The sequence below is a fragment of the Hypanus sabinus genome, chromosome 8 (assembly GCF_030144855.1).
Source record: "Hypanus sabinus isolate sHypSab1 chromosome 8, sHypSab1.hap1, whole genome shotgun sequence".
In the NCBI taxonomy this organism is placed as follows: Eukaryota; Metazoa; Chordata; class Chondrichthyes; order Myliobatiformes; family Dasyatidae; genus Hypanus; species Hypanus sabinus.
In genome coordinates this window covers 54,334,834-54,349,965 of record NC_082713.1, presented here as the reverse complement: position 1 = coordinate 54,349,965, position 15,132 = coordinate 54,334,834, and the positions used below count along the sequence as shown (strand labels likewise).

The following is a 15,132-nucleotide window of genomic DNA, read 5'->3' as shown; positions in this document are numbered from 1 at the left end:
GCCGTTTAGTTATTGTAGTTTAAAAACATAAGATCCTGAGGGAGATTGATAGGATTGATCTGAATAGATTGTATTCCTTTGTATATCTAGAACTAGGGACAATAATTTAAAACTAAGTGTTGCTTAGTTAAGGCAATGAGGAGGAAATTCTTTGAAAATAATTCAGAAAATGTGCAGCATGGGTGGTTGATGTTTGGGTTGAGTTGTTCTCTGATCTTGGCAATTTACCTGTAAACATAAACACACAGTCTCCTTGTATGGTGACAAAATGCTTGCAAGTAAACTGCCAAGATCAGAGAACAGCTCAACCCAAGCAGGAAATTTTTTATTTCATGAATCTTAGGAAATTTCTAACCTGTAGAGAACCCTGTAGCACAGAAAATATTCAATTGAAGAAACTGATACATATTTGAACCATAAAGAAATCAAATGATGGTGGGAGAATGTGGGAAAATAGTGTTGGGAATAAAATTGAATCAGCAATGATCTGGTTGAATAGCAGCAGAGGCTAAAGGAGCAGAGTGACTACTCATGCTCTTGTCTCTTATGTTCTTTAATTCAGTGAGTTCTATCAGTGGCAGCAGCCATTTGTCATGTTCCTGTAAGGTGCAGTCATGAATACAGTCTAAAGTAGCTGAGCAAGCCTCAGGGGAAAAGCAGGTCCATAATAGGATGAACGCTTGCTTGGGCATGAATTTAAATGATCTACGTCTAAGTCAGAAATCTTTACTGAAGTTTGTGTTTATTTCTTACCAAGGGACTAGATCTTTTCATGGTCAGATCTGTGATAGTTTTCCTTGATGTTCATCATTGCCACTTTGAAACCAATAGTTTGTCAGAGGTGCAAGTTTTATGACCTGCACTCTTATTTCAGGCTTTCCTATTGTGACGTACAACTTTGTTTAAGAACTCCTGCAAAGGTATGTGGAAATGCTGAAAGTTCACGCTTTGAGTTACAGAGAAATCAACACTGAAACAGGACGTTCAGTCAGTGAAATGTTAAAGGCACTTTATATCTCCCCACACTCTTACTCCTCACAGATCTTACCACTCATCTACACGCAAAGGGAAATCTGCAATGACCAACTAACCCACCAACCAGCATGTTTCTGGGGCATGGGAGAAAACTCAAGCAGCTGGAGGAAATCCACACAGTCTATGGCCTCCAATTCTCTAGCATTGCATATTTTCTGCAGGGTGTTCAATATAACTTTATTTGAAACCTGAACGCTGAATATAACGATAGTTGTTTGTGCAAATAGCATTGAAATGCAAATGATGTGCAAGCACACTGAGGGTGTGTGACATGCACAGTGAACTCATTAAGTATATAATGGATGATTGACATTGCTTATTCAAAATTTATTTTTCTCCCCCTTGTATATTGAAAATTAGCATGGGCTTCATCCACAGATGTAGATCTCAATCTCTGTGTTAGGTCCTGCTTCTGCATTGCTCAAGTGCATACTAAACCAGGATGTTAAGAATGCATCAATTGCCATGGTAAGCCCCTGCATATTCTTCACACTTGAAGTGATAACCACCACTACCATTCCATATCAGCCCAGCAATTGTCCTTGATTCTCAAGTAATGTCCTCCATATATCCTTGGATCTCTCCCCATCAGTCCTCATCTGATTCCCCAATCATTTTTTAGCACACTTCTTCCTGGCTCTCCAACTACTTCATTACTTCCAGTATCCTTCTCAGACTCCTTTGTTGAATCCAGGGAGTATTCTAATGTTATTTCCATCCTCTCTGCCCCAACTTTCCCTAATTCTTCAAATGCCTCTCAATCATAGCATAATTCCATATTTTTGTTCTCCACTCTGCCACGGTGAGAAAGGCTTTGCCCAAATTTCATCTGAGTTGTGACCAAATCACTCTGACCATGGTTGGTTCTGTAGAGAACTGCCGGTTATCTGCAGTCTGTGCAACCCCCAGACTTACGTGCTCTGCCATATGGTAGCACAGAATGTTCTGGAACTCTGATGCAGCCACATCTGACCTCTTGCCCCATCCCTGGACCTTACAACTAAATCCAGGGTTGTTTTGCAATTTATTAAGACAAAGAGCTTCATATACTTTATACTTAGTATTGTCCATTCATTTGAATAGGGTCACTGAATTTAATTATAAACGTGTTTAATCTACCTTCATCAGAGGTAGTGGTGGAAGCAGTTATATTGTGGGACATTTGAGAGACTTTTAGAAAAATGGAAAGCTATGTGGAATAGAATGGTTAGATTGATCTTGTAGTAGGTTAAAATGTTGGCACAACAATAGGGGCTGAAAGTCCTGTACAAAGTTGTATGTTCTATTTAAAAATAGCAAACCAGCCCCTTAAATAGCTTAAAACCCCACTGCCAGTTGTGGACTCCTCTGCTTGAGGCCATGCAACCATGGCCTCATTGTCATTGGCAGCTACATAGCTGTAAAAGCTTAATGAATCTAGATGGTTAGAGTGCAGTAGGGTGAGTGCAGCACTGGGTTAGATTGAATATGATCAAGCCCATTAACTCCGTTTCTCTCTCCACAGATGTCACACCAGCAGCTAAGTATTCCCAGCTAATGTTGTTCTGTTGCATATTTCTGACTTATGCAAAATTTTATTTCTGGGCATGTTTCAAGTTGAAGATGTGAAGTGGAAACCGTTATTCATTTTATGACATGTTTTGTATGTTTGCTGGACAATTTGTAAATTAACTGGAAACAAGAAAGGTAATGTTTGATTACTAAATCAGTGATTTTCGAAGGGACAGTGCAGTTTTTTGTGATTAGCGGAAGTGTGAGTATGTTTGGATAGTTTACATTGTGATGATCCATTTATTTCTACTGAATCTACTAACGGGCCTGCATGCAGCCTTTCATATTATTTTATATGCTACTATCAAGTTGCTGCTAGGCTTATGCTTCACTAAAATATATAAGACTACTTTCAGCTTACATAAGATTTGCAGTTCTTTTCACGGGGAAGTATTCTAGAAGCAGTCTTCTAATTTTTTATTGTGAAACAATTATCTGTGGGATGAATATATCTGTGAAGATATGTTTTGTGAAAAAGTAATATTGGATACAGACTGATGATTGATTGTGCTCTTTTATCTTCCATACTTCAATTGAAAAATCCTTCTATATTGGTTGCCACCACATGTATTTTCCCTTGTCCCCAATGATCTACTTGTAGCCATGACTGAAGTCTTGGTCCACCTGTGTCCATCCAGGCAGTCTACTTGTGTGTATGCTTTACTGTTAGTATCTTAAAAGCTCTGGATTATGTCTCCTCTCGATATTTTACAATTCATGCTCCTTTTTGTTTTTTTAGGGTAAACTGGTAGGCATTTGTGGCAGTGTGGGTAGTGGTAAAAGTTCTCTGATATCTGCTGTCCTGGGCCAGGTAAGACCTGTATCCATGGGAAATAATATCTTATAAATCTAAACAGCTGTACAAATTAGATAGTTTGATGGGATACATCACTATTAAAGATAATAGATAAAGCTTCGATTTAATGTTTCATATTGAAATAAGCTTAACATTGATTTAAGATAAATTCAGAACAACTTTTGGAGTTGGAAAAACTTTCAACTACCAGAGAACTACCTCAATTAGAGAGAAGTAACAATAAAGTTAATGGAACAAAATTAATTATGGGAATTAATACTTGTTATTTTCATTTTCAATGCATCAGAATCAGGTTTATTATCACTGGCATTTGACGTGAAATTTGTTAACTTAGTATCAGCAGATCAATGCAATACATAATATAGAAGAAAAAATAAAATAATAATTACAATAAATAAATAAATAAATCTAATTCAATATACTTTATCCAGTATACATATATTGAATAGATTAAAAATGTGCATAAAACAGAAATACTATAAATTTTTTAAAAAGTAAGGTAATGTCCAAGGTTTCAATGTCCATTTAGGAATCAGATGGCAGAGGGGAAGAAGCTGTTCCTGAATCACTGTGAGTGTGCTTTCAGGCTTCTATACCTCCTACCTGATGGTAACGGTGAGCAAAGGGTACACCCTGGGTGCTGGAGGTCCTCAATAACGGACGCTGCCTTTCTGAGACACTGCTCCTTGAAGATGTACTGGGTACTTTGTAGGCTAGTACCCAAGATGGAGCCAACTAAATTTACAACCCTCTGCAGTTTCTTTTGTTCCTGTGCAGTAGCTCATCTCCCCCCATACCAGATAGTGATGCAGCTTGTCAGAATGCTCTCCATGATGCTTCTATAGAAGTTTTTGAGTGTATTCATTGACTTGCCAAATCTCTTCAAACTCCTAATAAAGTATAGCCACTGTCTTGCCTTCTTTATAACTGCATCAATTATTTTGGAACCAGATTAGATCCTCAGAGATCTTGACACCCAGGAACTTGAAACTGCTAATTCTCTCTACTTCTGATCCCTCTATGAGGATTGGTATGTGTTCCTTCACCTTGCTCTTCCTGAGATCTACAACCAGCTCTTTTGTCTTACTGACGTTGAGTGCCAGGTTGTTGCTGCAACACCACTCCACTAGTTGGCATATCTCACTCTTGCACACCCTCTCGTCTCCACCTGAGATTCTACCAAACAATGGTTGTATCATCAGCAAATTTATAGATGGTATTTGAGTGATGCCTAGCCACACAGTCATAAGTATATAGAGATATGTTTTCCCACATGTTCTCCCATTTGTGTCAACAATGATTCAGCAAATATCACTGTTCCATTTGAGAGGGCTGAACACATAAACCTAAATTGATATCCCACTGCTTTTCTGAGATAGCATTGCCCTTTGTTGGAGATGCTGCCGTCAATGAGACTGAGGCCTCATCTGCTTTCTGAAGTGAATTTAGGAATTCCATGATGTATTTCAAAGAAAAGCAGGGAAATTAACTTCAGTGGCCAAAACCAAAAATATTTCTCAAAGCACATAATTAAAGCAATTTATCTATTCAAATCAAATTTCTGAAAAAAAAAAATCCAGTTGCAAAGTAGGATCTGGGACCTTGGAATGTTAAAGACTGAGTTACTGTCTCTGCTTCTTTAAATAAACACTGGTCCACAAAAAGGAGAACAGATTATTAGTCACTTGGGTGCACCATTTGGTTTACAGTGGATTGTCTGATTAAAAAGTTTGAAAACCATCCATTTTACAGTATATGTATTGAATGATAATATCATCTCAATAGCTGCATAGAGTTATAAAATGTACCTTTGTCATGAAAGTTGCTGGATGACTGCAATGTAGCTTTTCTCCATTTGCATATTTTTATGTAAATTTACTATAATCTAATGAATATTGTATGTCATGTGAATTTCACAATGCAGTGGTTTTGCTATGCTTAAATAGATTATTATTGTTTAGTGACTATTTCATTGTTCATTTATTTATAATTGGAATTTTATGTTTGGTAATAGAATCCTTGCTGCCAATACAGGTACAGGTATGTTAAATTGATTGGTAGAGAGTGGGTTGTAATATTCTGATTCCGAAACAGTTACTGAAAGTAGTTTTTTGTATTATTAAAGCAAAGGAGAAACAAAACAATTGTCTGGATTATGTCACAGTCACTCCAAGTCACTTGGAAACAAATATTTCATTCATGAAATCAAATTTATCTTACTGAATTAATGTAATTGAAAGTGATCATATCTCCTTCCCATGCATTGTACATAACTCTTCATTAAAAGATATCATTGTGTCATAATCATAACATTTTAAAAGCAGTCTTGTTACTTTTAATAACTTAGGTGGGAAATTAAGCTTATTCAATGAAGGTTTCTTTGACCATAAAATATATGAAAATGGTTTGATGATTACACTAAATGGACTTAAATGAAAATGTGATTTGGATCAGTTTAATATCCTTTCCTCAATTTAACATACTTCAATTTCCCTAAAACTACCCCTTTACAAAACAAAATTGATGCTGTCAAAATTCAGTAAAATTGAATTATTTCTTGAAAAACCTTAGCTGCAATCTTACCATCATCACTGTCATCTTCAGGTAAGCAATTAACTAGCCATCTGCCTCTATGAATTACTTTATGTCAAGAGTGCAGCTAAACATAATTATTTAGCACAACGTAAATTCTCTTCCAAATGTATTTGAAGCCATTTGATTGAAGTAAAGATGTGGGAATGGTACTGAATTGCAGAACCTGTGCCTCTGAGCCTCCCTCTGCAATTGGATCCTCAACTTCCTAATCTGAAGACCGCTGGTGATAACATCTCCTCCTCGCTGACAATCAACACTGGTGCATCTCAGGGGTGTGTGCTTAGCCCACTGCTCCACTCTCTATTCACATATGACTTTGTGGCTAGGCATAGCTCAAATACCAGTCCTCATAGAGGGATCAGAAGTGGAGAGAGTGAACAGCTTCAAGTTCCTGGGTGTCAAGATCTCTGAGGATCTAACCTGGTCCCAACATACAGTATTGATGCAGTCACAAAGAAAGCAAGAAAGCAACTATACTTCATTAGGAGTTTGAAGAGATTTGGCATGTCAACAAATACACTCTAGAACTTCTATAGTTGTACCGTAGAGAGCATTCTGACAGGCTGCATCACAGCTCCCCACAGTTCCCACACCCTGGACTTCCTGTTTCTACCTCCTACCCAAGATCCACAAACCTGCCTGTCCAGGTAGACCTATTGTCTCAGCTTGCTCCTGCCCCACCAAACTCTTTTCTACATACCTCAACACTGTTTTATCCCCCTTTGTTCAATCTCTTGCCACTTATGTTCGTGACACTTCTCACACTTTGAATTTTTTCCATGATTTTAAGTTCCCTGGCCCCCACCGCCTTATTTTGGATAAGGATCCTTGGATGTCTAGTCCCTATATACCTCCATGCCCCACCAGGAAGGTCTCAAAGATCTCTGCTTCTTTTTGGATTCCAGACCTAACCAGTTCCCCTCTTCCACCACTCTCCTCCGTCTAGCGGAATTAGTCCTTACTCTCAATAATTTCTCCTTTGGCTCCTCCTACTTCCTCCAAACCAAGGGTGTAGCCATGGGCACCCATATGGGTCCCAGCTATGCCTGCCCTTTAGTTGGCTTTGTGGAACAGTCCATGTTCCAAGCCTATACGGGTATCTGTCCCCCACTTTTTCTTTGCTACATTGACGACTGCATTGGTGCTGCTTCCTGCATGCATGCTGAGCTCATTGACTTCATTAACTTTGCCTCCAACTTTCACCCTGTCCTCAAATTTATCTGGTCCATTTCAGACACCTCCCTCCCCTTTCCTGATCTTTCTTTTTGTATCTCTGGAGAGAGCTTATCTATTGATATCTATTATAAGCCTAAGGACTCTCATAGCTACCTGGACTATTCCTCTTCCCACCCTGTCTCTTGCAAAAATGCCATCCGCTTCTAGCAATTCCTCCGTCTCAGCCGTATCTGTTCTCAGGATGAGGCTTTTCATTCCAGGATGAAGGAGGTGTTTTCATTTTGTAAAGAAAGGGGCTTCCCTTCCTTCACCATCAACTCTGCTCTCAAACGCATCTCTCCCATTTCACGCACATCTGCTCTCACCCCATCCTCCCACCACCCCACTTGGGATAGGGTTCCCCTTGTCCTCACCTACCACCCCACCAGCGGGTCGAACATACAATTCTTCGAAACTTCCATATCCTCCAACGGGATCCCAGCACCAAGAATATCTCTCCACCCCGCTTTCCACAGGGATCATTCCCTATGCGACTCCCTTGTCCATTCGTCCTCCCCCATCTCTTCCCACCTTCCCACCGATCTCCCTCCTGGCACTTATCCTTGGAAACAGAACAAGTGCTACACCTGTTCCTTACACTTCCTCCCTCACCACCATTTAGGGCCCCAGACAGTCCTTCCAGGTGAGGCAACACTTCACCTGTGAATTGGCTGGTGTGATATACTGTGTCCGGTGCTCCTGATGCGGCCTTCTATATATTGGTGAGACCCAACGCAGACTGGGAGACCATTTCGCTGAACACCTATGCTTTGTCTGCCAGAGAAAGCAGGATCTCCCAGTGGCCACACATTTTAATTCCACGTCCCATTCCCATTCTGATATGTCTATCCATAACCTCCTCTACTGTCAAGATGAAGCTATACTCAGGTTGGAGGAACAATACCTTATATACCGTCTGGGTAGCCTCCAACCTGATGGCATGAACATTGACTTCTCTAACTTCCGTTAATACTCCCCTCCCCTTCTTTCCCCATCCCTTGTTTATTTACTTATTATTGTTTCCCTTTTTTTTTCTTCTTTTCTCTCTGTCCCTCTCACAATCACTCCTTGCCTGTTCTCCATCTCCCTTTGGTGCTCCTCTCCCCCTTTCTTTCTCCCTAGGCCTCCCGTCCCATGATCCTATCCTTTCTCCAGCTCTGTATCCCTTCTGCCAATCACTTTTCCAGCTCTTAGCTTCATCCCACCTCCTCCGGTCTTCTCCTGTCATTTCGGATCACCCCTCCCCCTCCCACTTTCAAATCTCTTACCATCTCTTCTTTCAGTTAGTCCTGATGAAGGGTCTCAGTCCAAAACGTCAACTGTACTTCTTCCTATAGATGCTGCCTGGCCTGCTGCGTTCCACCAGTATTTTGTGTGCGTTGGCTGCATCACTATCTGGTGTGTGGTGGGGGGGGGGGGTGGCTACTGCACACAGGACTGAAAGAAGCTGCAGAGGGTTGTAAATTTAGTCAGCTCCATCTTGAGTACTAACCTACAAAGTACCCAGGACATCTTCAAGGAGCAGTGTCTCAGAAAGGCAGCGTCCATTATTAAGGACCTTCAGCATCCAGGGCATGCCCTTTTCTCACTGTTACCATCAGGGAGGAGGTACAGAACCCTGAAGGCACACACTCAGTGATTCAGGAACAGCTTCTTCCCCTCTATCATCCAATTCCTAAATGGATGTTGAAGCTTTGGACACTACCTCACTTTCTAAGTATGCAGTATTTCTGTTTTTGCACACTTTTACAAAATCAATTCAATATACATAATTGATTTACTTGTTTATTTATTATTATGTTTTACTTTTTTTCTCTCTCTGCTAGATTATGTGTTGTGTTGAGCTGCTGCTGCTAAGTTAACAGATTTCATGTCACATCCCTGTGATAATAGACCTGATTCTGATTCTGAATTGCTGTTGAGTTTCCAGTATATACCTTTGAAATACTACATGTGGTTTTGTTACTGCCTTCAAATAGACATTGATATATTGACTAGGGTTCAGTTTCAGCAATTGGCATTATCCCAGATGTTAATATTGTCTACTGGAATTCCTTAAAATTAATCAGTCCAAAACCATCTTCAGCCTCTTTCTTAGATTATAAGACCAGCAGAGTTTTGTGATTTTTGGATAATGCCCATTTAATTGAGAACACTAAGAAAATTAAACAATCTCAAATGCAGCAAAATATATTAAGACTCGGGCTGTTTAATGGCAAGTGTTATTTGCAGAACATAGATGCCAGGATATGGCTATCTCTAACAAGAGAGAAACTAACACCGTTATTCAATATCAAACAGCATCACCATTGCTGAAACCATTGATTAGAACTTTAACAAAGGCAGCAACATAAACTCCATTTATGTAGTCCTCTACCTACAACAAGAGTAGTTAACGTGAAATTAGCTGAAGAAAATCCATTACATATCTGAGTTCATAGCAATCCAACATCTCCCCTGGGAGTTGTGCCCGTAGACTGTATATTAATTGGAACAGTAGCAGTCTATTCAGCCCATTAAGGTTGTTACCCACTTTAAGTGAATCATGCAATTTGTATCTTAGCTTTATCAAATTGTTTTGGTGGTACAATTCTTGTTATTCTTACCAAAGGAAAATAATTTACTTACTGAAATGTTGTTTCCTTGGATTAGTTTTGAACTTAGTCAAGCAAGAAACATTGTCATCCGGACTGGACAAGGTGAAAGGGTTGGTCATGGTTTACATTATCTGATTAGGTTTGAATCCAAAATACAACATTCATTTCAATCTTCATTTTTCTCCTTATCACTAAGAAAATGCTTACTTTGCTTTGTGCCTCGCCTTCAACTTGTCATTCCATTCCCTCAAATTATTCTGAGTGCTGTTTCCTACATTGTTTCAATAGCTGAAGTATAAAGTACAGTGGCAATTGCCACTTTGTAGATTGTTGCTTATGAAGAATGTCAATTAATATCCTGTAATCAACAAGGGAAAGAAACCCTGAAATGTCGGGTTCATCGTAACTTTAGAGACAAATGTGAACTGCACATTTGGGATGAGTATCAGGGAGGTTCTACCAGTTTTATTACAGGCTTGCTGGCTTCACAGCCAAAGAAGTACGGAAATTTGCTTGCCTCCAAACTGGTGACAGGAATAACCCCAGGAGGAGACATTCTGTAGTGGGAAGTGGGGGAGGAGGGCATTCCTGAGGTAAGTGGCCACAGTATTTCTTTGTTTGGCCAGACAATCGTCCATGCTCAAGGGATCTACGTAAGAACAATGGAAAATATTAAACTTGCCATGTCAATATTAGCTCCTCTTTCTGGGAGGTTCAGTCTGGTGGGGAAGCCATCACTGCACTTTATTCAAGTTAAAATAACATATTGGCCCTGATGACACCCAGAACTGATCTGCATAATTATTGCAGGTTCTGTAAACTTAAGGCTGATCTGTTGCTACCTGCTGCTTGAAATTACTGCCAGCTAGTTTGCATGAAAGAGGGTAAATTCCCTTCTTTATTTCAGCTGCACACTAACTCCCAGTTAGTCTTCAGCTTTTCTCCAGGGAGTATTAAAATCAGCTTTCTACCTTTCTATAAGACAAGGTGGGCAGTAATTAAAATCCATTACAAAACAAAGCTATATCGAGGAAATAATTCCTGCAGTTCTACATTAAAGCATTAAAATTACTGTCATTTTTTTACACATGCATAATTGACGAACGCTTCTCTTTTTGAATCTTGTTTGACACAACCTTCTGTGCACCAATGTGCATTCGATAAATTGAGTTGTTTTGTTTTCCTACCAGGATTCTACTAATTTCACACAGCAGCTGGGTTCCTAATTCAAGCAAACTACTCCCTGTTTGTAGCTATAGACAACTTTTTCTGGGTCAGTAAATGACTTGAAAATTTTACAAGTACCTGACAAAGTACCTTAAATTCAGCTGGATGGCCTTGTCTTGGTACAAAAGTTTCTTAGATTGTTATTGACTGCATTTCTCACAACCCTTTTTCTCCATAGTCAATAAATGATAAACATTGGTGGGAATTTACATGCATAAATCTATTATCATTAAAGTTACTTCAGGTATCATGTATTTTAAATTCCTTTTTTCTGAAGATTTTGTTTCTTCTGTTTCTTTTATCCACTGTTCAGTGAAAGATTGAATAATGATACAGTGCCTAAATTTCTAAAAGTTGCATTTCATAATGATAGCTTTTTTACCAATGTCATAAAGAATCTACCAATTAATTCAAGTACCATTAAGTTAAATTACAAATCTGATGTTTACTTGCTTGTATGAATGTATTTAATGATAGTGTCTTCTCTCCAACCTCTAGCTAATATTGCTTGAAGGGACAGTTGCAGTGAGAGGCACGTTTGCATATGTAGCCCAACAGGCTTGGCTTTTTAATGCATCTCTTCGTGACAATATCTTATTTGGCAAAAGTTATGAAGAAGAAAAGTAAGGATTACTTATTTATATCTTCACTGGTGTTTTTAGAGAAACACATTTGGCAGGTGATTCAGTCTCTTAATTATTTCAACTAATAGGCAAAATTTGTCCTGAAGTTTGGAAGGATCTCCAATGAAGCTTAAATTTGCACGTCTATTCTTCTACTTCAAGCAATTGCTAATTTGTTTCTAATTCAAAGAAAACTTGAGATTCTGGAAATCTGAAATAAAAACAGAAAATTCTGCAACACACAGCAGGTTGGGCAGCAAGTGTGGATAGATAAAACAGTGAACATTTCAGAGCTGGGACTTTCAAGAGAGAAAACAAGTAAATTTTCAGTAACAAAGCAAGTGGGGGAGGAATTGGTAGAGTGAAGGGGATATCTGTGAGAGAATGTAACCCCATTACTGAAGGTAACAGAACAGCAATTAGGACCAGATTCTGAGTGTTCCCTGCAGTTTGCTTTTTTTGTCTCATGTCAATCTGGGTGCTAGTAAATGTGTAAGAGGAGTTGTGGTTGAATTATTGACATGCTACTTATATTCTTAATATTGAGATGAATACCTTAATATTCAGGGTGAAGATGAGAGCTCAGTATGGGGGAAAATGTAGACATTTAGCTCCTTCCTATTCTCTCTGTCTAGTGTACTGAGAAGGCTATGTTAATTTGACATTACTTTAACTGAATAGATGAATCATATTATGAAGAACCTTTTCTTCCAGAAAAAGAGACTTCTAAAAAAGATTTTAAGCCAGATATTCTAGTCAATCATGATTATTTAAGTTGGTAATTTGCATGACTTTGCTTCAGAAGTTCATGATTTTAAATCCCTGCACTGCAATATTGGTACTAACCTTTGTTTAGATATTAATGCATTCTCTTAATTTCCTTTCAAAGTGCAATATGATGCATGGTAACTTGGAGTGACACCCTGTAATGGAGCAATGCTTCATTTGTTTGCCTTTGGCATCAATTAGGCTTTTATAAATCTGTTATTTGCTCCATTATTATTGGTCCAAATCGAGAATCGCTTCACACTGATGCTAAACCAGTCATGTGAATGAACTATGCAAATGTGAATGCATTTTAAAAATGTTACATTCAATCTTGCTAAGTCTTTTTCAGCAATTAAATCAGTTTGGTGAAACAATGTCAACTTCACAATCTAAAGAGAGAGGAAATAAAATAGTTCTTCACACTAATTCAGCAATATTATAGTAGTAGAATGATGGGCTGCATATTTTATTGTAACTAATTGTGCTTTATTCTGCTTTCAATGGAAATGGCAGAATATTAGTAGTAGAAAATTGAAATGGGAACTTGTTTTAAAGAATATTAAGATTTACATACTGTATATAAATTTATTCTTTGTTACCTTTGGAGTCACACAAAATGCACGTAGCTTGTGAAATCAGTGTCCATATAGTTTAAACTTCATCTTCAATCTGTGCAACTTACTGTCCAACTATTTGTTTCCAGTGGCAAGCAGATTTTAACATTCACAAGCTGATACTATGCTATGCTACTGTATATTGCGCAGGGGCTGTCTTTGAATGTTTGATAAATCATTGTGGTTTCATGGCCTGTCTCTTTCTGCAGACCAAGTTAACAGATGTCTGAACAGACCTAAAAGAATTGAACGCAATATTTTAAAAATGCATGTTATGATCTACTTACACAATTGTTTATCATCAGTGTGAAGTGGTATGAGACTTGAACCAATAATAATGAAGCAAATAACAGATTTAATTTTTGCTAAGTTGGCTCCTAACCTGTGGACTTGGATGCAAAGGTATGTTAGAATGCATCTATGATGGCTTTCTTGAACATCGTGTTACTGAACCTACAGTGAACATGCAATGAGACAGGTAAAATTAGCAATCTTGTAGTTAGGGATTCTCTTGGAAAGAGGGATGACAGTATGATTGAGTTTCTCATACAAATGGAAGGTACAATAGCTCAATATAAACCAACATATTATGCCTAAACAAGCGAGAGTACAATGGGATGAGGGAGGAGTTGGAGAGGGTAGACTGGAAGCACGGGCTATGTGGTAAGACCGTTGAGGAATGGTGGAAGACTTTCACAGAGAATTTTCACAGTGCTCAATAAAAAATATATTCCAGTGAAGAGCAAGGACAGTAAGGTTGGGGAGAGCCAGCCATGGATAACTAAGGAAGCAGAGAAAGGCATCAGACTAAAGACTTGTGCGTACAAAGTCACCAAGACTAGTGGGAAACTGGAAGATTGGGAAAACTTCAAACAACAACAAATAACCACTAAGTGAGCGATAAAGGAAAGTAAGATAGATTATGAAAATAAACTAGCACAAAATATAAAACTGATGGTAAAAGTTTTCATAATTATATAAAACGGAAAAGAGTGGCCAAAATGAACATGGGTCTCTTGGAGGATGAGAAGGAGGAATTGATATTAGCTAACGAGGAAATGGCCAAGGCCAAATGTCTATTTTGTATTGCTCTTCACGGTGGAGGACACATCTAACATGCTGAAGAGAGATGATATGGATATGATGGGAGGTGAGGACCTCGATACAATAGCTATCACTAAAGGGGTAGTGCTGAGCAAACTCGTGGGCCTGAAGATAGATAAGTTCCCTGGTCCTGATGGAATGCATTCCAGGGTACTGAAGGAAATGGCAGAGGTTGTAGTTGAGGTTTTGGTGATAATTTACCAAAATTCTAAGGATCTCTGGGCAGGTCCCAGCGGATTGGAAGAAGGCAAATTCAAACCACTGTTTAAAAAAAGAACTAGGCAAAAGGCAGGTAACTATAGGCCAGTTAGTTTAACATATGTAGTTGGCAAAATGCTTGAATCTAACATTAAAGAAGAAATAGCAAGGCATCTGGAAAGAAATGGATTCATCAGGCAGATGCAGCATGGATTCAGCAAAGGCAGGTCCTGTTTGACAAGCTATTGGAGTTCTTTGGGGATATAACGAGCCCAGTGGATAGAGGGGAGCAGATGAACAACATTTACTTGGATTTCGATAAGGTGCCACAAAAAAGACTTATCCACAAGATAAGGATGCTAGTGTTGTGTGTGATGTATTAGCATGGATAGAGGATTGGTTAACTTACAGAAAGCAGAGAGTTGGGATACATGAGTTATTCCCTGGTTGGCCATCAGTGGTGAGCGGTGTGTCGCAGGGCTCTGTGCTGGACCTGGAACTGTTCACAATATACATTAATGATCTGGAAGAGGAGGCTGAGTGTAGTGTATCTAAGTTTGCTGATGACACTGAATTGAGTGGAAAAGCAAATTGTGCAGAGGATACGGAGAGTCTGCGGAGAGGTATAGACAGATAGTTTGAGTGGGTAAGGGTCTAGCAGATGGAGAACAATGTTGGTAAATTTGAGGTCATCCACTTTGGAAGGAAAAATGGAAGATCAGATTATTATTTAAACAGCAAAAGATTGCAACATGCTACTGTACAGAGGGACTTGGGATTGCTTGTGC

The 15,132-nt window shown here is 38.8% G+C and overlaps 1 protein-coding gene across 1 annotated transcript in view; it reads left to right on the top strand.

Annotated features, from left to right (window-relative positions):
* LOC132398152 (ATP-binding cassette sub-family C member 5-like) overlaps positions 1–15,132 on the top strand; it is a 142,858-nt gene that overhangs the window by 58,072 nt on the left and 69,654 nt on the right. The window contains exons 12-13 of the mRNA XM_059977199.1: positions 3,326–3,397; positions 11,536–11,660. Coding sequence (XP_059833182.1) covers positions 3,326–3,397; positions 11,536–11,660 — 197 coding nt within the window. The remainder of the gene's footprint in view (positions 1–3,325; positions 3,398–11,535; positions 11,661–15,132) is intronic.